General features: G+C 41.4%; 1 protein-coding gene across 2 annotated transcripts in view; it reads right to left on the bottom strand.

The window, feature by feature from the left end:
• Positions 1 to 3,562: 3,562 nt before the first annotated feature.
• MARCHF11 (membrane associated ring-CH-type finger 11) overlaps positions 3,563 to 21,216 on the bottom strand; it is a 110,180-nt gene continuing 92,526 nt past the window's right edge. Inside the window, exon 4 of one of the 2 annotated variants that reach the window (XM_079144581.1) lies at positions 3,563 to 4,082. In XM_079144581.1, coding sequence (XP_079000707.1) covers positions 3,760 to 4,082 — 323 coding nt within the window. In that variant the 3' untranslated portion in view covers positions 3,563 to 3,759. The remainder of the gene's footprint in view (positions 4,083 to 21,216) is intronic. The other variant, XM_079144582.1, reaches the window with a different exon arrangement.

Here is a 21,216-nt window from a genome sequence, read left to right as displayed (position 1 = left end):
ATTTTGTTAATGGTTTTTAAAAAGACCCATCACCGAACTTCATAGAAGATCACATATTGGCTCCTAGTTGCCTGTTTTCTGGGGGAAAATGCCTTAAAGCAACTCTAAACTCCTTGGCTAATTAGCAAGATAAATCCACAGTGTGGAAAATGGCTCCTGATGAAGGTAAGGAATTCATCGCAGGCACCACGCGGTCCAGAGCTCCAGCTTCACTGTAAATGACAGGCTTCACTGCAACTCTGCGTCAGGAACACAGGGTGGGAACATTTTTTCTGAATCGAGAGCCTGGAACTAAGCTAGTTGCCTTAAGTATCTATTTAAGATCTTTAAACAATTATTACTTAATGTATGAGACATTAAATCATTCTATGTAAATTACATGAAATTATGCAACATGAATTATATAACATTATAAAATACATTTTATATGATATGTTGCATTATATTGTTATAATATATATTATATAGGAGAATGACATCAGACTTTACCATAACTTAGTTTGAAACAGGATGAACTTGGAAAGAGAAGTTTAATATGTCAGACTTTTGTAAATTGCTGTCATTAAAATGTGTAAGTAAAGAAAATAAACTACACAGGAAAATATGGACAAAACATGTCCATGTTTAAAATGACTCATCAATAGCTGGATGACAGCTTTTATAGAATTCAGGGCAGCAAAGCTTTTTTTGCTGTTTGACTCCACGGAAAAGGCAGGAAGGAGCATTCACAACATCATCAAAAACAATAGGCCTACCTGACATCACCAACCTACCAGAGAAAAATAGAAAAGAGAATCAGTCCCACCTAGGATGAAGCAAAAGCAAGAGACAGAACTTGGTTAATTGGACATGTTTTCAGTGGGATGTTCAGAATAAAAAATAAAAATGTTATACTGAAGAAAAAATCAGATAAAAAATTTATTTACTCTGGAAAGTGGTGAAATTTTTAATGGAGAAATCACGCTCTGCTTCATAGATCTTTGATGTGCTTTCCTTTGTGGAATTCTGGGTTTCTCTGTCTCCTCAGAGAGAGAAGGATGTATCCCATCTGATGCCACAATTTTCTGCATTATTGGGTTTACAGCCGTTGATGGAGACAGAATATCCATCCCCCAGGAACAACCCTGCCAAAACTTACCACAGGCTGCAGCCCACCAGCTTCTCATCCTGTGGGATTCAGTCCCAGGTACCCCGCCGACCCAGTGGACAGGATCCTGTTCCCTCCTGTACTCGGTACTCTCCCACCAGAGACCCTTCCGTTGCTAGAATATGCCTCTCTTTTCCTCCAGAGTGTCCATTACTCCTTTGCTGATTCACAGATGCTCACTAACACCAGCCCCTCGGGGACCCTTCCCCAGACGCCCCAGGGACAATTCACTACCTCTCCGACCTCCCACTTCTCTTAGCTCACCTGCATGTCAACGTGTAGGATGCACCGCCCACCAAGGCTCCTCTGCTATCAGGTCTGGCACACAGAAGGTGCTCCTGTAAATGTTTTAGGCTGCAAATGAATGATTCAAAAGAGACACGCGGAGTGGACTTTCTAAATTTTTATAATATTGGAAAAGATTTTGAAAATAAGAGATTTCCGACTCATTTCTTTATCATAAATGTTCTTGGCATCAAAGGCAGCTGGAGTTTGAATTATGGTATTAATAGTTGAAAAGATAAGGGTTTATATCATCATAACTCATACAGCATGTTATTAAGAATTTTAATTATTTTAAGGCAATGATTTCAATTTTCTAAATGCACACCCCCACACTTGAATTTCCATGCGATCCTTTCAGGGATGGTGTATTTTTAGGGGGTGGAAATTCTGCTAGATTCTTCTTCCAGTGCTGACTTGGGTTGTGTACTGGTATTTGTGCATTTGTGTTACAGGAGGTAGGAGACGGCGAGGGGGTATGCAGGATATAGACAGAAGGTACACCCAAAGGGCAAGGTCCTGGGAAGGAAGGAGGCTTCCTTCAGGTGCCCTCTCCACCAGGCGCTCTCATATCCAGAGGTCTCCACCGTACACCCCAGGCAGATATGGCAGAGGGGGATTCTCATCCTCTGCCCCATTTTGTTGTCAAGTGACACACTAATTCAAAAGCAGGCTTGCCACATTCGGGAGTGCTCCTGTCTAAAGTCTGAGTCCACTGTTTTTAACACAATGCTCTACATTGCAATGTCAGTAGTAGCTGGAATTATTCTCCATCAAATGATGTGCAGTTTATGACTTACCTTCGTGATTAAAACATGCAGGAGCCCACCAGGACTTTACTCATTGAACAACAGTTTAAAACAAGCAAATCCCTCAAAGGTTGGAACAGAATGCTCAGCACGCTCACCCTCTAGATCTAGATCGGCCTCTACATAATGTTGGGTTTTCATTTTTTCAAGACTTTGTGATTCATTTTTCCCATTTCTGCAAATCGTCAAACCTTCTCATTGTGGCAAAGATTTTCAACTAGAAAAATATGATTTTTAGAAGTGGGAGAGTTTGCTATGTAGGAATCAATGCTGTCTATTCTATTATCAACCACACAAAAGTTTTTAGAGAATAGAATACAAAGCATTATAATGCATCACCTATATTTCATGTGTTTTTAAAATCTAATTAATTGCTTCAAACAGCCAGCATGTTCAACTCATGTTTCTAAAGGAAGTATGTCCATTTGCCTTCCCATCTCTTGTCACTGCCCATTAAAATGTGCCAATTACCTCCACTGGGAAGTCTAAAAGATGGAAAGTCCCAGGTATCACGAGTTAGCAACCTGTTCCTGGGGAGTCAATAGCTTCATTTTTCTTTTCCTCTTTTCATTTAAAAAAAAAATACTGATACAAGTCATCTAGAGAAGACATCTCACAGCTGGAAAACATATTTTTAGGACTTCATTAGACCAAGTAGGAATATGTTTAAACAATTAGGAAGATACGCAAGGAAAATCTAAGATGGTGCTCAGATAATTCAAGACACTCATAATTGAGAAATCTAGTTGTGGTAGGTCTCTTGGAGGACTGTAAATGTGAGGCAGTATTGTTTTTGAGTTACTATTATTATAACATGTATATGGTGCAATATTCTGATGAGCTTTAAGAACTGGAAATAGCCAGCCTTGCCTGTTTGATATGAATTGGGATAAAACCATATTATTCTGCTCATATTTATCTTTTCGGAAGCTCTCTGCACTGCGTCAGAAATTAGGAGCAAGCCATGATCCTTAGAACTTGCACTGCTGGTGACAAGTTGGTTTTCATCACGTTAAAAAGTCACGCTAAAGCTTGCCAACAGCGCGAGGCACAAAGAGCCAGGCCCAGAGCGCCACAGCAGCACCCGTGCTGTGCCCTCGACGGGCACTAGGGATCTGCCCAGTGCACGCCAAATGCTTCCCCATTCGTACTGTCCGAAAAACTACACGTGCAGCAGCAAGTTTGGTAAAAATATATTTAAAATAAGCAAGAAATATAATAGTTTTGGCCTTAAGGATAACTTCCATCATTCTTTTAACCAAGTAGTTAAATTAGATGTATAATGATTTCAAGTACTAACTTATAAAAGATGTAACAAATCAGAAAACAAAGAACAAGAGGACTCTCTTTTTTTTTTTTTTTCAGAAAAATGTATTTGCAATTCAAATGTTCATATAAAAAGCATAAATTTTAAAAAGTTCACAGATGTGTGGTTTTTAGAAGTGCTATGGTTTCTCCACTCATTGCAATTACATTCCGAAAGGTGCAGGGTGGCCCGCGCTGCATCGCCAGGCATGCCGGTCACACTGAAGTCACTCTCATCACAACCTCTCCCGAGCTGTTGTCTTCTGACAGGTCCTCCTGGGGCCTCATCCGGTTGAACAGATGCAGGAGCACGTAGCCACACTGGAACCTGGGCGAGGTGAGCTGCGTCGGGTGGACCAAGTTTCTGCTCCGCAGGGCCGTCAGTGGCAGCCATAAAGTCCTACTGGTGGAAGACTCTCCCCGGCTGCTCTCTTCAATGTCTGTGGCTTTGTCATAATTTAACACATCCCAGTGCAAATTCACCGCTCGCCAGCGTTTAAACACTCTGTAAACTGCAGCTCCTTCATGCACAATGAGACCTGAAATTCAAGGGGGAAAAAGTAAGACATCCTCATCAAAAGTTGGAAATCCTATTTTGTATTAAGAAGAGGGATTCAAGAAATGGTCCATTCTGTGTTATTCGTCCCATCAAAATCCAGTATCCTGACTACTCAAATATGACTCCTGGCAAGCCACCACCCACCTTATACAGAAAGAATCAATATTCAAAGAGCGACTACCATGCAGACTTCACCAGCCCTGGGTCTAATTTACTTGCTCCATTGTGGCTCAGAACACACCTTGGGCACTTACATTTCTTTAGAAGAATCATTAAATTTGTTTGTTGATTCAACATGGTGTCCAGTATGTGCCAAGCAATGTGCAGGGGGAGTGGACCCAACTGACAAGTTGGCACAGAGACAGATATGCAGGTCACTACCCTCTGCCAGGGTCTAAAACAAGGCCTGACTCACAGCAGATATGGTATCCCTTTCTGTCATTCGTCCTTAACAACGCAACGAAAGTTGACTGGACCCCTGCTTGAGCTTTATGTGTATTATCCCACTTCGTTCTCACACAGCCGTGCGAAGAATACCAGCATTTCCCTCACTTCGCACACATGGAAACCAAGACAGGGATGTGAAGGCCCTTGGCCAGGCACACACAGCCGGAAGTGCTGGAGCAGGGAGGCAAACCCAGAGTCCCGGGTCTCGGCCACGGGGAAGTGAGACTGATGGTCACGTGTTCCTGAGGCAGACTTTCAGGAAAACAAACCAGGTCATAAGAGACGCCCAGGGATCACAACCCAGTGAACCCCCGAGTCCCACACAGCTCACCACCCACTCCACACCCCGCACACAGCCTGACTCCTCTGGGAGGAAAGAAGCACCTGCAGGAGACACCCCTTCAGATGGAGAGTGAGGAGGAGCCCTTGTCTTTGAGGAAACTGCGATGTCACTGAAAGTCAGTGGGGAGGTCAGGAAAGATCTGCCAGGTGGGGGGTGGCATGCCAGAGGAGCGCCACCCATTCATTTAAGGAGCACTGCGACCTCCTAGCATTCAGACCCCTGGTGCCTGCCACAGAGAAACTTGCAAAAATGCGAATAAGGAAGCCTGTGAATAAAGTGCATGCCTATAATTATTCCCAGCAGCTTGGGAGGCTGCAGCAGGAGGATCCAAGATCCTCAGCAATTTGGCGAGGCCCTGAGCAACTCAGCAAGACTCTGTCTCAAAATAAAATATAAAAAAGAGGACTGGGGACGTGGCTCAGTGGTTAAGCGCCCCTGGGTTCCATCACCAGGACCAAAAAAAGCTTACCGCATGATTATTTATATTTAAAGAAAAACATGGCAAGCAATTGTGGAACATGGATCCAATGGATGACAGCAAAATTAAGGGGACAAAGTCGTACCCAGGAACATGGATGGGCCTCAAAACCAGAATGAAAATCTTAAAGCCATGATGAGAAAATGAAAATTTCTGAAAGAAATCATTCTACATTTTTCTGGATGCACACACATATGGTGAATGTTTAAATCATATGCATGAGAAAAGCACTAAATTCATGATGATGGAAAGGAAAAGAAACAAGATTGAGGAGGGCTTCCAAGAGGGCTTTCGACTGTCTCAAATGCTGCAACTTTCTAAACGGAGTGATTGGATATGGATGTTTCACATATTATTCTGTACATTTTTGCACCAATAGAATTCAAAAATTTCAAAAATTACAATTATTTAAAAAATTACAAATAATTTGGAAAATTAATCTGAAATGGAATTGAGGAATTTGGGGAAACAAAGGAGGCTGCTGTATTATACACGAGGACCAGAGTACCAATAAGCGGAGCACAGAGGGACAAAGGAATGAATTCAGAGGAAAAATGGGAGCAACTGTAACCGAAGGAAGCGGGAAGCTCCAAGTCCCATATTCCCAAGGCTGGAGGAATGGGTGATTCAAAGGGTGATGCTCTTCCCATCCATACGAAGCACGTTTGGGGTGTTTCTGTCGGAGAGGTCAGGTTTCCGTCAGCTAACACAATGTCAGGTAGGTGATGGAGATAGCCACACGCCTTGAAAAATCAGAATTTACCTATCTAATGTCAGAATTTAAGTTTCACATTGCTCTTACCAGAAGATAATCTGATACGTGTAGCTTCAAAGCTTCCAAAGATATTAACATAGGACTAAAAACTATATGTGATATAATAAGTAAAAATCCACTCAGCCCAATTATTGAACACTGCCAGGTGTATCAGATATAAATTGCTGTCAATCATAACAATATTTTTTTTTTTCGGTGCTGGGGATCAAATCCAGGGCCTTGTGCTTGTAAGACAAGCACTCTACCAACTGAGCTATCTCCCCAGCCCAATCATAACAATTTTGAAAAGCTGTATTTTTAAAATAACTTCATTTCTTTTTCTATGTGGTGCTGAGGATTGAACCCAGTGCCTCACACATGCTAGGCAAGCATCTACCACTGAGCCACAACCCCAGCCCCGAAAAGTTGTTCTGATCAAATTCTTTTTCCAAAGAAATAGTCAAATTTGACCTAATTGACCACAGGTTTTCAGGAAACATAAGTCAAGACTACTAGATTATAGCTGGTGATTTTATTATTAGCTTTCTAAATTCACCATGGCCATAATTTAACCTTGCTGAATCTCTTTTTCCTCCTTAAAAAGCAATTGGAAATACCTAATTTTTACATTCAGCAGGAGAATGTGAAGATAAATTGGATCTTATCAACTATAAAGCCATCAAATTTCCTCTGAGATGGCAACTATAAAAATATAAGACACCATTATTAATTAAAAATCAATGGTGAATTTATGTGGCAAGGGGTATTGGTTCACACTAATCACGAGAAAATTATAGCTTGAGACAGGTTGATTGTAAGTTCAGTGATGGGGGGTCTGAGCAGCTTCCCCAGGAGAAACTACTCTTTCCCAGGTTGCTCTTCCCTTTTCACTGATTTTCTTTGAAAGGCCAGAAATCAGATAGTTTACTAGAGTTTAAACTCCCTTTCTGGGAATATATTCCTAGTATTTCTTTTCTAAATGCATAAATCTACCCAATGTACAGACACAAGCTCCACAGGTCTTTCTAGAACATTTGGAACAGAATTAACCAAGGAAAACTACTCGAAGTTCTCCCGAGGACACAGTCCTCTTGAATTTCCAACTCCATGGGCAGCCTCTTAATTGTATTAAGTTATGAGTGATGCTCAGATTTCATTTTGCTCCCATGAGCACACAGAAGTACTCCTTGCCCTCTGCAAGCTTAGATTTCCCTGGAATACAATGAATTCCACCCACCCTCAAAGATGTCCTCGGTAGTATGCATTACCCTGTTTCTTCTTTGTGTTCTGGAGTTGTGGCGAATGCCTTTTATACTAGTGGTTATGAGAAGAAATGATTACAATAAATCTTCAATCCAGGCTAAGGATTCATTCAAGTCTATTTCACTGTGTTGAAAATACAACCTTTAGTTTTTTATTTACTTTTATTATTATTATTATTATTATTATTATTATTTTTTTTTTTTTTTTTTTTTTTTTTTTTTGGTACTGGGGATTCAACCTCAGGGTGCTTAAAAAATCCAGTCTTTAAAACCCATATGAGTATGCTTTCTTACTGATAATCAAATGAATTTGTCACCTTGACATTTCAGGTCATATGAGAACAGGCTTGGATTTGCTTTGTCATCTGAGTCACTTAGTCTGCAGGGAAAAGAAATGACAATTTCTGTAAAACGTAAATGCAAAATATTTTAGATACCAGCTACACTAAATGGCACAGATGTCCAAAGTGTGAATGATAGGGATTTGGGGTCTGGAGAGTTCTGGAGTGTTTGTGTGTTGTGGGAGGGGAGGGATTGGTTTTTGTCATTTTCTTGCTGATAACATTTAATGGGAACATATCCTTATGGTGTGCAAAGGACATTTCTGTTAGGGAATAATCTTGAAAAACAAAGCAGGCCTAAGTAGTTTCTGGTTTCAATGAAATTTTTTAAAAAGGTATTATATAAGTGAAACATTCAAAATTTTAAGTGGTGTGTTTATTTTGAAATTCTATCAATAGATATGAACCAATTACCCAAAGAAATGAGGGAGAATATCAAGGTACTTAAGGTTATGAGCTCACGCACTTGTGGGTGTATACACACACACACTCACTTGATTTGTCTATGTCTATTTCAACATCTGAACAAAAGCTTGCACAGTTTATGATCAAATACAAATTTGATCTTATATTAACAACCAAACCACTAGTCAACATTGCCATTCCTTGGGTTGCCAGCCTCAGCCTTGGTTTGGATAGCTGTAGTTGTTTCTTGTAACTTATAAGCTAAATTTTTCTTAGGGGTAATTTTGTTCCAAAAACTTTCCTAAGAGTTTTACATGCATGATTTTCGTTTAATCTTGAAAGCAACACTACAAATAGGTGTTATTTCTATCAGGGAACAATTTGAGGAAATTGAGACCTAAATAGATTTAATGATTGGTCCAATATCACAAAAGTATAAAAATCAGAGGTGAGATGGAGACTTGAAATTGTCTCAGTACAGCCCCGGAGTACCTGAGTCCTATCCATGCTGAGTTTCCAGTGTATGGCAGTCTCTTCTAGTTGTAGAATGACCAACTAGGAAATTAACATAGACTACCTATCAGTGTTCCCCGGTATTCCCATGTTGACAGATTAATTCCCAGTATGCTGGTATTTGGAGGTGGCCTTTGGGAGGTAAGCAGGGTTATATCAGATCATGAGGATAGGGTCCTTATGGTGAGATAAATACTCTTTAAAAAGAAAGGGAGACGTGAAAGAGGTCTCTTGCCCTGCCTCTGTGTGTGTACACACCAAGGCCATGTGAAGGCACAATGAGAAGACGGGGGCTGACCACAAGCAAGAACAAAGGCCCTCACCAGACACCAAACATGCCAGCACCTTGGACTTCCCAGCTCCCAGAACCACAAGAAAGAGAGAAAATGCTGCTTAAGTCACCCAGGCCATAGTATTTTGTTAAAGCCCCCTAAACTGACCACCAGAGACCTTATGGATAAGCTTCCTCACCCTCATTTAAAACATGAGTAGATTAAGTCCTGGAGGCTGTGGTTTGAGACAAATTATACAATCAGTGCCATCTTCAATATCCCTGTGTGTCACTGACGCTGTTAGATGCAGAGGATGTCCATGAAACTGCCCACCGCGGGGAGAGAAAGGCAGGGAGCCGTAGCTGCAGGCGGCTCCGGAATCCTGCCCTGAGCTTTGTCTGGCTGCCGGCTGAGTCACCCCACCCTCGCCCTTACCAGGAAATGCAGGCCCTGGGGAAATGGCAGAGAAACCCAGGTACAGCCCTGTGCAGGGCTCCATCGAAATGACCCCGGGAAGGCTAAAGAACTGCCTGCTCACGGCAGATATCTGGCAGAAAAGGCTCTTGACTGTGAAATTGTCCAAGATTTACAGCTTAATTTCACCTTTCTCCTTTGCCAAGATTGTTATCTCTCTGTCATATTCAAACCCTTTAAATAAGCCTTGTGTCCTCCTGGGAAGTGAGTGTGACCAGAACCACTCTGGGTCCTGGTGACTCTGGGTACTGTTTGGTGGCATATGCTAGAAAGGTTCAGGGCCTATCTCAACAACAGGTCCTGCTTCTTAAAAAAATTTTATTTTAATTAGTTATACATGACAGTAGAATGCACTTTGACACATCATGTATAATGGAGTATAATTTCTCATTCCTCTGGTTATACATGATATAGAATCCCATGTACGTACATGGGATAATAATGTCTGATTCACTCTACTATCCTTCCTACCCCCATGTCCCTCCCCTCCCTCCACTCGACTCTGCCTAATCTAAATTAACTCTATTTTTCCCTGGCCCCGCTCCCATTGTGAATTAGCATCAGCATGTCAGAGAAAATACAGGGTTTTTGGTTTTTTGCGATTGGCTTATTTCACTTAGCATGATTTTAACTCTAAAATTTCTACTCTTTGGTGAAGGCCAGAGAATGATTGCTTCAAAGGATTAAACAAACTAGTCTGTGGTTCAAACACATTAGCTCTCTTAACACTATTTCCCAACATGTCACAAGTTTAAATATCTTATTAAAATGAGTCTTGAAGAAATAACCAGAAATCATGGTTATTTCTATATATACAGAAGGTTTTTGATGGACTGAATATGTACATGAACACACAAAAACACACAAGATAGGGGCTGAGATTGTGGCTCAGTGCTAGAGCACTTGCCTTGCATGTGTGAGGCACTGGGTTCAATTCTCAACACTGCACATAAACAAATGAATAAAATAAAGGTTCATCAACAACTAAAACAAAAATTAAAAAAAAAAGCACACACAAGATAAAACTTAAATGAAGATTTACATATGTCATCACAAAAGTCACCAGGTTGACAAAACATTTTCATGAATTCCTACACCTCTGGGAAGCACAATGTCCTAAAAATATATGGGGATTTTAATGGATACTATGTCCAACGTTGTTCAAATAGAAATAAATAATGTGAATAAACGGTCCATATAAAATGCACTTTCAAGAAGTGTTGTTTTTTCTATTGTTCAATATAAATGGTACAGACCTTAGTTCATCTCAGAGTTGTCTAGAACAAAGTAAAATTCATAGGACCAGATTGAGAATGGCATGCTGGTCATGAGACCTAACAGCTCAAGGGCTCAAACAGATTCATTATTACCACTGGCAGTAAAACCATGTGTCTGAGGAACCTGGTAAGGACCATGAACTATTCTGAAGCTACACACACACACACACACACACACACACTCACACACAAAACCCTGATGCCAGAGGCTGGCTAATACCCAGATATTGATGGTCTAAGCTATCCCACCCCCAAAGCAGATAGCAGCACATGTGAAGAGAAGCCCCTTCACAAGAGTGAAGACCCTGAGCGACAGCAGAGATTCTAGAGTGCACCAAAGGAGCTTGGTGTCCATTCCGTGACACTGCCTCTCTGCTCCACGAGGCCTGCCGCCATCAGGCCGGATGGGAAGGGCACGTCTGTGTGGGGTCTGCAGCCCTGAGGACACCACTGCTGGCATCAGAGTGAGACTGCAAAGCCCAGTTTTATATGGAACCTAGCCCTTTACTAAGTAAGTGATGGTGAGTGAGCTACTGACAGGTCGAATTCGCTCTTGTCCTGCCATCCCTAGGTCAGCTAATGGCACTACTCCAAGTCAGCTGAATCAGAAAGCTGGGAGTCACCAGGACTCCTCTCACCACTTGCACTCAATTCTGCTCGTTCTGTCTTCTTAGCAAATCTGACCTGCAACCATAAAACAGAGAAGATGCTGGAATTTCCACTCTGACATTTGCATGATGAGCTATTAATCATGCTTGAAGATCCAGATTCTCTCATATTTTCTTATCTGACGGAGTCAAACAAGATCAATCACCCACTCCTAACGTCTACCACTGTACACAGGACACACTCACCCTGTTTTGCTTTACACCTGTACTGAAAACACTGTTGATATGCCCCAGATCCCTAACCAGCTATCTAGCTATGTGTTCCCTGACAATAGGAACCTCATCTTACTCGCCTGTGGATATCCATTCCCACTACAGGGCCTGGTGCATGCTAAGAACTCAATCTTTGCTAAATGAGAGGGAGAGATAAAGAGGAGGGGCCCCATCCCAGGAATCTAAGGGATGACAAAGATTGACTTAATCTAGCTGCAACAGTGTCACTGAAACGGAACAATACATTGAGGGTTGTCCTTTTAAACATTAAACTAATATTTTATGACACCAAAGACAAACTGAGACGTGCATTTCAAAACTAGATTTGAAAAGGGTTTAGGAGTCAGTGCCCGTATTTCGTGAAAAGTGGGTTTTAGCCTGGGGAAGGGGGAATGGACAGAGGGAATGGTGGGGAGAAAAGAGTTAAAAATTGTTTATGAATGGAAGAGTTGAAAATTCTTTATAAACATTTGTGTTCTACCCCAGCAACTGTAGGCACCCCGCCCCCCCAAACTGTCTTGTTGGCCTGCATCAAGCAACTATGAACCCAAATACTTTTAAAATGACTGTACCCAGACCTAAACAGCCTTAGAGGAAGAGATGATTCTTCTCTGCTATTTCCAGGCCAAACAGAGAGAGGAAGCTGTCCATTCATTTCACCACTTGTTTTCTGAGAAGTCAATTGATTCATCAATTATTTTATTATCATTTTTTTTTATTTCTTGGTAGATAGATTGGAAGTTATCCTGATTTTCCAACTGCTAACCTTTGGAGCACAAAAACACTATTGGCATATTCACATAATATTCCACAGAAGCTGCAAACTCCACTACAGGTAATAAAATATATGGTATGTTGACATTTTTTAAAAAAGGATTAAAACAATTCACTGGAAAGGAGAATCACTAAATCATCTAAGTTTCTAGTTGAGAAAGAAGATCTATGGGTGTGATTTTTTTTTTTCAAAAAAAATAAATAAATGAAGGAGTGAGGTCAATACTTTTATAGAAAATAAAGGCATCTTAGAGGGTTCCGCTACCAGCAAGCACAGATGAGCATCGGTTTAATCTCCGTTGCAGCAAGTGTCATTCTGTCCCTCAGTTCAGGGGCAGGTGAAATATGTTGTAACAAAGGGGAAGCGTCATACATCACAGAGGTCAGAAGACCCTTGGAGCACAAATTCACCATTGGCACCACTGTTCACCTGGTGAACAAACACAGTCACTGAATTTAAAATATTTTTTTTTAATTGGGTGTGATTTAATCCAACTTGGGAGAACGAGGACTCTTTGAGACCCAGGGATGTGACATTGAGTGACTGGCTCAATGGGTCACAGTGAGTTTCTGAACCCAGGCACTGACCAAGGCACTGACCTAGGCCCTGGAGGCCTGGTCCACTCTGCTTGTTCTACAGGAACTCAGGCTTCAGAAGCCCTTTTTGACCAAAACTAAGCATCACTAGAGTCCCTTCAGCCCACAAAATGTTCAGTGGCCAGAGGCACCAATGACCAAAAAGTACATCAAACCAAAATTTCCTCTGGGTAACACCAAAGGCTAGTCTCCTAAAGGGTATGCTGTAGCATAGGAGATAGGGGATCACAGCATCCCACACAGTTCATAAAAATAAAGAACTCTGCCAGTTCTGATGTCATGAAAATATTTTTTGGTTAAAAAAACAATGTTGATGTCTATCTTCTGTGTTAATTAAAGATTTAGGACTTGAAATTGCTTTGGTAGATTTCCATTTGTTTCCCACATTCTAGTCCATGGACTGAAGCCAGTTCTTAGCGATTGTGTGGACTTTTCCTAATAAGAAGTAGACAAAACTACAACTAATTTTCCATTTCTTCTCCAATGGACAAACTGTCTACTACAAATTCACTGCAACCTATAATGTCAATTTGTAAAAATTCCAAACAGAAACTATCATATAAGCATAATTAAAATTTATAACTCTTCTCTTTCATTCCAGGATGCCAATAAGATATTTTCAACTGAAAATATTAATGAAAATTTTGACATGAATGTAAAAATTCTCGGGTTCCTTAATATTCTGTTCTGTGATCTGGTGAGAAAATTCAAGGTTGAAATGTTCTTCTCTACACAGATAATTCTTTTTAAGAAATGGTTTCACTCAGAACAATGGAAAGAGAACTGAATTTTGGCACAGTAGATTGCATACATGTCTTCCATTCTCTTTACTAGTGTTTCCAAATACCATTGACTCCAATAATTTTGAATAAATAAATAAACACCTCACAGAATAACTACATTACTCGGGGATTTCAGGGAAGAATTTCTCCATCTCTGATCTTAAATCAGCTTCTGCATCTTAGAAAAGGTGTCTGTTCCCTATATATTTGTGTTTGAGATAGTAATTTAAGTAGCTTCATTTTATGGCAGACCACAGGATTTTGTAAATTAGTCATTCAGGTTTAGCGTCTAAGTAGGGGGTTTTACCAGGTAATAAACAGAATTAACTGAGTCATGTAAAGTTAGTACCGGTTGTGCAGCCTCTGGAGTACCGCGATTCCAATCACGGGCGCTGCTTCCAGGCTGCCTAACCTTGAGGACGTCGCTCACTTTAGCTTTCCCATCTCTGAGGTGGAACGATAATGGCAGCCATGCAGCCTGAGGTCCTTGAGAGGATTCAGTGTGACAGATGAGGTGGGAGCTTGGATGGAAGCACAGGTCACAGTAGCTGGATGGTGGTTTTGAAGACCTTCTGTCTACTCATTTGGAAGCAGGTGAAACCTCCAGGGGCCTGGTTTCTGTGCTCACGTCCGTGGTTCCTGATGACCTCAGGGTGTGTCCCCTCTCCCTGTCAGCACCCACAGAGCACATCATCATTTAGAAGAATGTTTGCTCACATTCCCTTCGGTCAAGTTCTCTGTTGTTGAGTAGTACGAGGCCAGGAAACCCCAGAGGCGAGTTCAGCTGTGAAGAACAGTCCCAAGTTTTGGGGTTATGGAAGCTGCCTCTCCCCTGGTCCTGCATGGGCCCTGGCAGCGCTTCTTGTGATGGTTCGGCTCCACTGCTGCTGCATCTGCTTTCTGCTCTTTCTTCTCATGGTGATTCGGCCTCTTTGGGGACCTCGCTTTAACTTAGTGCTCAGGGACACTCTGGGTTGCTGCCCTTGTTCTCAAGCCTCACACATTCAGCATTCCCACAACCACCCTCCTGGAAAATAGTGACATCAGAGTAGAGCCACACACAGTGCACACTTGGGCACATTCATGCACAGAGGAACACTGCAGGAGGTGAGCTCTCCTGGCGTGGTGGTGCCCACAACCTCCAACAATGTGTCCCGTGGCTCGTGGACCTCCTCAGCTCCTAGACCCACAAGGCTGTAGTGTCCACGTGTCCACAGCATATTCCTGCTCCACCCCAGCCTGGGCCTTGCCCTCCCAGAAACCAAAGTAACTCCAAGCTCTGGAACTTGGCCATCCCATTGCTGATGACAACCTCCAGTACTTCCCACTTGCCACTTTCTTAATCTCAATGCACCTCCCTCTGCCTTCCAACCACCTGACCCATTCCCCAAATGCCCTGGACATGGTGTCTGGCACTGAGGGCCACCTGCTCCTTCTCCCAGAAGCTCCTTCCTCCTCGCCATGGCAACCCCAATGGCTTCCTCTCTCTGGCCTTGCTTTCCTGCCTGTCCATCCTCTCACTCACCCTGCAGACACTGGTTTCACCTACCAGATATGAATCCTCTTCCAGTTCTGTCGTTGTCAAAGGTCTTTTATCAATATCAAGCTGACCCAGCACACAGTCCTTCAGCGGTTCCTGGGCTTTCAGTGTGTTCTCACTCCCAAGCTCCATAGAGCTTTCCATGACCAGGCCTTCCTTCCTCCTGGCTACTCTCCCAAACAAGCATCTATTGCTCTTTCCACATTAAATTTCATATGATTCTTTTAAAACGACAAATGGTATTATGCATGCATAATTAGGTCCAGGCAGGTGCCTCTCTCTGGACCCCTTACTAATTTCTGCTTTCCTTAAAATTTTTGCTCAAAGTCCTCAAAAGTCTAGGAATGGAGCCATCGTATTACTCAGCTATTCCAATCCTTGGTATTTATCCAAAAGAACTAAAATAAGCATACTATAGTGATACAGTCACATGAATGTTTATAGCAGCGCAACTCAAAACAGGCAAGTTCTGGAACCAATCCAGGTGCCCATCGACAGATGAATGGATAAAGAAAACATGGTCCATATATACAATGGGGTCTGACTCAACCATAAGGAAGGATGAAAATATGGCATTTTCTGTAACTAGAAGGAACTGGAGAACATCATGCTAAGTGAAATAAGACAGACTCAGAAAGTCAGGAGTCAAACGTTTCTCTCATATGCAGAAGATAGAGCAAAATAAGAAATAAAAAGGCAGAGGGTCCCATGAAAAGAGAAGGAGTCAGTGCAGTAGAGGAAGGAGACTGATGGGGAGGGGGGAGGGGTGGGAAAGGGAGACACTGCAGACTGAAATCCACCAAATCGTGCGATGTAGACGTGTGAATATACCACGGTGAATTCCATTTTCATGTGTATCCATAAGGTGCCAAAGTTTAAAAATGAATAAATAGAGTGGCAATCCATAGAGTAGAGGAGGGGAACAGGAGGAGGGAAGAGGAGAGAAAGGGGACGAAGGACAAAATGGAGCAAATTATACTACATGCATGTGTGATTATGACAAAATGAACCCGAATATTGTGCATAAGTACAGTGAACTAATAAAACATTTTTGAAAAATTTTTCCTCCCCAGAGACTCGACTGACTCAGCATGGTTAACCTTCCCCGTGGGTTCTCACATCTCCCTCTCTCTCCTGGCACTTTTCAGGTTGTGCATTAATCCCTTCGTTTCCTGAATGTCTCCCTGCAGCAAGTGGAAAGCAGGTAGCATGCTGTAGTCCAGGTTTCGGCAAAGGGAAAGGATGAGTATTTTAGTCTGCACAAATCTTTAGCGGCTCCTGCAACTTCTCATAGAGAGAACATTAATGAATGGAAACGGCTGGTCCTGACAGGACTCTGTTTATCAGCCCTGAGGTTTAAAAGTGCTATCATTTTCCAAAATCATGGGCTGTACAAAAAACAAGCAGTGGGTGGCTTTGGCTCTTGGGCTTCAGTTTGCCAGCCTTTGTTGTTTGTATCTCTACGCTGATTAGCATACAGGAAGTACACCATGAAGGCTGGCTCAATAGGTGACCCACACCTCTTTGGCCAGAGGGTCCTGAACTGCAAGAGACGGTAGAAGAGTCCTGACTTTCTACAGAGGAAATGGAAGTCAACGTACCAACACACACACCCGTGGGCTGCTCTGCTAATTAAGGTAAAGTCTCTTCAAAAGAACTTGAGTTTTATGGGCAGGGAGGAGGGGGACTGCATTGAGATTTTGTTTGTTTTGTTTTGTTTTCTCATGGGAGAACTAAAGGGTTAATTAGCTTTGAGAGCCCATTCTAGCTAAGCACAGAAGGGCAAGCAGCAAAAACAGTTCCCTTTGATTTTATTTCCTGGGGTTTTAAGAGCAGTAATATCACTAATAACCAACCATAATAATAATCTTTAGACAAATTGGTAAATGGCAGTATGATTAAGGCATAGAAAACCCTATAATTTGTACCTCCAGAGAAAAAAGATAATGACCTACTCCTCAGAGCAAATAAAAGAAAAAGATTTGGTTTTCCTCGTCAGTTTTGAACAGCACAGGGCCCTGCCTCTGTCCTGAAGGGCTGCCTAAGATGCGCTCAGAGTGCAAAGCACCCAAGCTGGAGCAGGCCAGGATGGACTCCAGGTAGGCCTGCAGGCTCACCCACTGCCTCAGACTTCCTAAAGAAACGGAAGCATGTCCTGGGGTATGAGGCATGCTAACATAGTCTGAAATCAAGGATAATGAGCTGTCCCTGTGAAGGAATTCTACTCTATCTAAGAAATAATTCCAGATGAGCTAGCAGTGCATGCAAATTCCTAACAGCCATGGCTGCGTACGCTGCAGACCCTGCCAGTACAGCCAACCTCACAGCCCTGTCCTCCACCTGGGGTGGAGATGGAAGGCAAACCCAGAGGGGCTCTGGGAAAGAGCAGAAGAATGCTGCTTCCTACAGAAGCAGCTGGGTGAAGGTCTCCTAAGTAGCCAAACTGTGGTGCTGAGGGATGTAGGTCCCCAATCAAATTATAGCTCAGGAAATGAAAGCATTTCCTGGAGCAGAAGTGGCTGACATGCTTCTGATGTCTACAGGGAAAATTATAGAGATGTGGAGATTCAAAAAGGAAATACTGGGCTAATGAACTTTCCTGGTGATTATGCTAAACAGTGTTTAGGTTGAGCTTCTTTATTCACATGCCTTATGATTTATGCAGACTTATCTCTATCAGTTCTTTTTATGAAACTCAGAATGAGACAAATACAGCAACGGTATTTCCTGCCTCCTGCTTCCATGATAACCCAAGGTGTGGACCACCACACGCTTGACCAGCCTTCTGAGCTGACCTATTGACCTTCAGGGCTCTGCTTTCCTGAGTGATCCCAGTTGCTGGATTCCAAGCTTGGCCATGGTGGTGGTGACTGGGGTGGGGGTGGATGATGAAGGTTTGGATCTGGCCTCCCAGTGTTTTATGTTATGAAAATGTCATAATGAACTAGTTAATTTGTCAATTAATATGTGTTAGTAAAAATTAAAGTTTCTTTTAAATTAAAAAAAATACCTGTACATGAAGATTTTTTGATAGAAATTGCTGACCATTTTAAGTGGGGCAGGCCTGCCCAGCTTTGGTGGCCCTGAACAAAACAAAAAGTGTAAGGGCAATACAGGCTGACATCTATGGTCTCCACCTCTCATTCAGGACCTTCAGTGAGGGCGTGGCCTGTGTCCAACCATGCGGCCTCTGATGGTCCTGCCTCTCCCCGGAGAGGACCAGGAAGGAGTTCACTCTACTCAGTCACCTCCAGCCCCCTCTGTGCAGAGCACCTCCACAGAACCTTGACAGTGGGGTGAACATGCTAACTGTTCTCTGGGTAATTCTGCATATTTCACTCGGAACTACTTGATAAATTTCCTAATTTATCCATAAATATCTTACAGCTTAAAAGATGCTACCTAAGGACAATGACCCTAGGGCCACACATTTTACAAACCTCACCAGCAGTTGCTTGAAGCGCATTTATTTAACTATGGTTGATGAACCTGTGTGTCAGTGAACTTGAGGATCTCCTGTGGTCTTGAGAAAATCTCTTTTGCTTTTCTGTCTAAATCACGCGATGTCTCAACTTTAAATGCGAACTTCTTTCCTGACTCTTCTCAGTACAGTTGTCATCCAAAAGGCTCTAAGAAATATTTTCAACTTCGGAAGCATGCTGAGAGGTGCCAGAAATCATGGACATTTCTTTTTTACAAGTTGTAGTTTAAAAGTCATTTACATTTTGCTTGGAATGTATTAGAATTTTGTTTTTCCATAACAGATTTACTTTCTTAATTATGCTTTGCTTATGCTAATTGATTCACCTTCCTTGCAAGCAAGGAAGATGATCTACAGCACTGTTTTAGGAGGAAATTCTCCTGTCAGTAATTAGATCATTCCTGATGCCAGAGCATATTTATGGTAACCAAGTTTGATTATCCTGATTTTTTTGGTCAAAATCCATCATTTTTACCTGTATAATTATCACAGTGAGAAAGAGTACTTTTTAGGTTTCATGTCAATAAAATGTTAAATCATGTATTACTTTTATCTTCTCTACCTGGAAAAAATTAAGTAAAACAATATCAAAAGACAAAAATACCCTGACTTTTAAAAATGTAAATATATGTCTAATATCATCAATCAAAGGTTATAGGAATGTGTTGAATTTACTATTCTGATGTTTTATAATGTAATGTGATTACATTACCAACTAGTTACTCTTGTTTTCTTGTGTGCGCCCAAGTAGCTTTATCTAGATAAATGATCAACTATTGAAAAATGTTTTTAAAAGGACTATAATAACTATAAATATTTACATGAGTTTAAATAACCATTTCAATTGAAAATATAGGAAAAAAAAAGTTTACGTTGGGAAGTATGAAGCCCCTGCAAAGGAAGCCTATTTGCCTTAACTATAATTGGTACAGCAAGAAGAAAATATTTTGACCTGAGTCTTACTCTAGTACAGCTCAGTTTATTTTCGAGAATATATTTTCTAGAATTCCCTAATTCTGTAGCTCTCAAAAACAAGACAGCATAAAAAAAATCATATTATACTTATTTCATTACTTCACAAGAGCTCTGAGAGATATTTTTTGTTTTGGATGGCATACCAGTGTGTGTGTGTGTGTGTGTGTGTGTGTGTGTGTGTGTGTGTGTGTGTCCTCCATTCTGCATGCTTGTGCTTTAATTTCAAGAAATAAAGTAATATGGAGAACAAAAATAACAAGTTAGCATTTTACCCACAGAGCCAAATGACAGAGGGTGGTCATTTTTTCTTAAGGCAATTTCTGGGAACATGTTCTATGATAAAAAGAAACAGAATGAAAGTAAAATCTCCTCGGTATTCAAACATAATAGAAGAAACTGACTGCAGGGTGCCTCAGTGTGCTGGAGAACACAGGAATCTTAAGTGGCAGTGAGCTCTAATCTTGAACATTCCTGCTGGATTCTGTCTTCAGAAAGCACAAGTGAAAGTGTTTACAGAGCAAGCCTGGTCTGCCTCTGCATGTCACATCCCTGGTGTCCCAGAAAACTTCAGGACAACATGCTCAGCGTCATGACCAGGGTGGCCATCATGTTCTTAAATAAAATTTGTCACACCAACTTTGAGAACCTGTTTTAGGAAAACCAATCTAGTGGTGTTTATTTTAAATATAGTTGAAACCACCAATTTGCAATGTGAAGAAGTGATGATATTCGTGGTGGGCAAAGTGTGGAAAACAGGAACTCTGATATATTTGGAGGGAATACCGATATAAAACTTAGAAGGACTATTCAGAATTCGACATGTGCTTAATACTCAACTTGGATTTTTCCAGTAAACAGAATCCAGTAAACAGTATTTGCTTACAGAAATACTCAGGTAAAACAGGTGTCGTTTACAGGACTATCCCTAATGGCAAAGATATCTGTCAGTAGATGAAAGATTAAATAAATCAAGTTCTAACAGAAAAAGATCCCTGGATCACATTGTTGAGTGAAAAAGACTGATTGCTCAACAAATCATATAGTATGGTTCTACTTTCATGAAAAATAAAATACCTAAGTGTCTGTATCTATACATGTATAAACTGAACAGCAACAAAAAATCCAGAGGGTATACATTAAGGTGTCGAGAGGGGACACTTCTGTAAGGGAAGTGGCACAACAGAAAGGGTTATGTTAGTGAAGGGTCTCGCAGCTTCATAGATTTCATAATTATAAATCAAAAATTTATGTGGGATGTGTGTGTGTGTGTGTGTGTTTTATGTGGACAATTATGAAAATTTTAGAAGAACAAAAACAACACACGTTTTAAAATATCATGACCAATTCCTTCACACGGTATTCCAGGGAAGATCACCTCTTCCAGACATGGATTTACCACTAACTTGTAATGCTTTTAGGTGAGGTTCATGAACTGCAGCCTCTATTTTGGCAATCCCACTGATGTAACGAGTTTTAGTCTGTTGCTTCCACAACGTGAAACTGTCTGGCCTTGAGCTA

This window comes from Sciurus vulgaris (assembly GCF_902686455.1).
Source record: "Sciurus vulgaris genome assembly, chromosome: 6".
Classification (NCBI taxonomy): Eukaryota; Metazoa; Chordata; class Mammalia; order Rodentia; family Sciuridae; genus Sciurus; species Sciurus vulgaris.
Note: the sequence above shows the minus strand (reverse complement) of the source record. Positions and strands in the feature narration are given on the sequence as shown.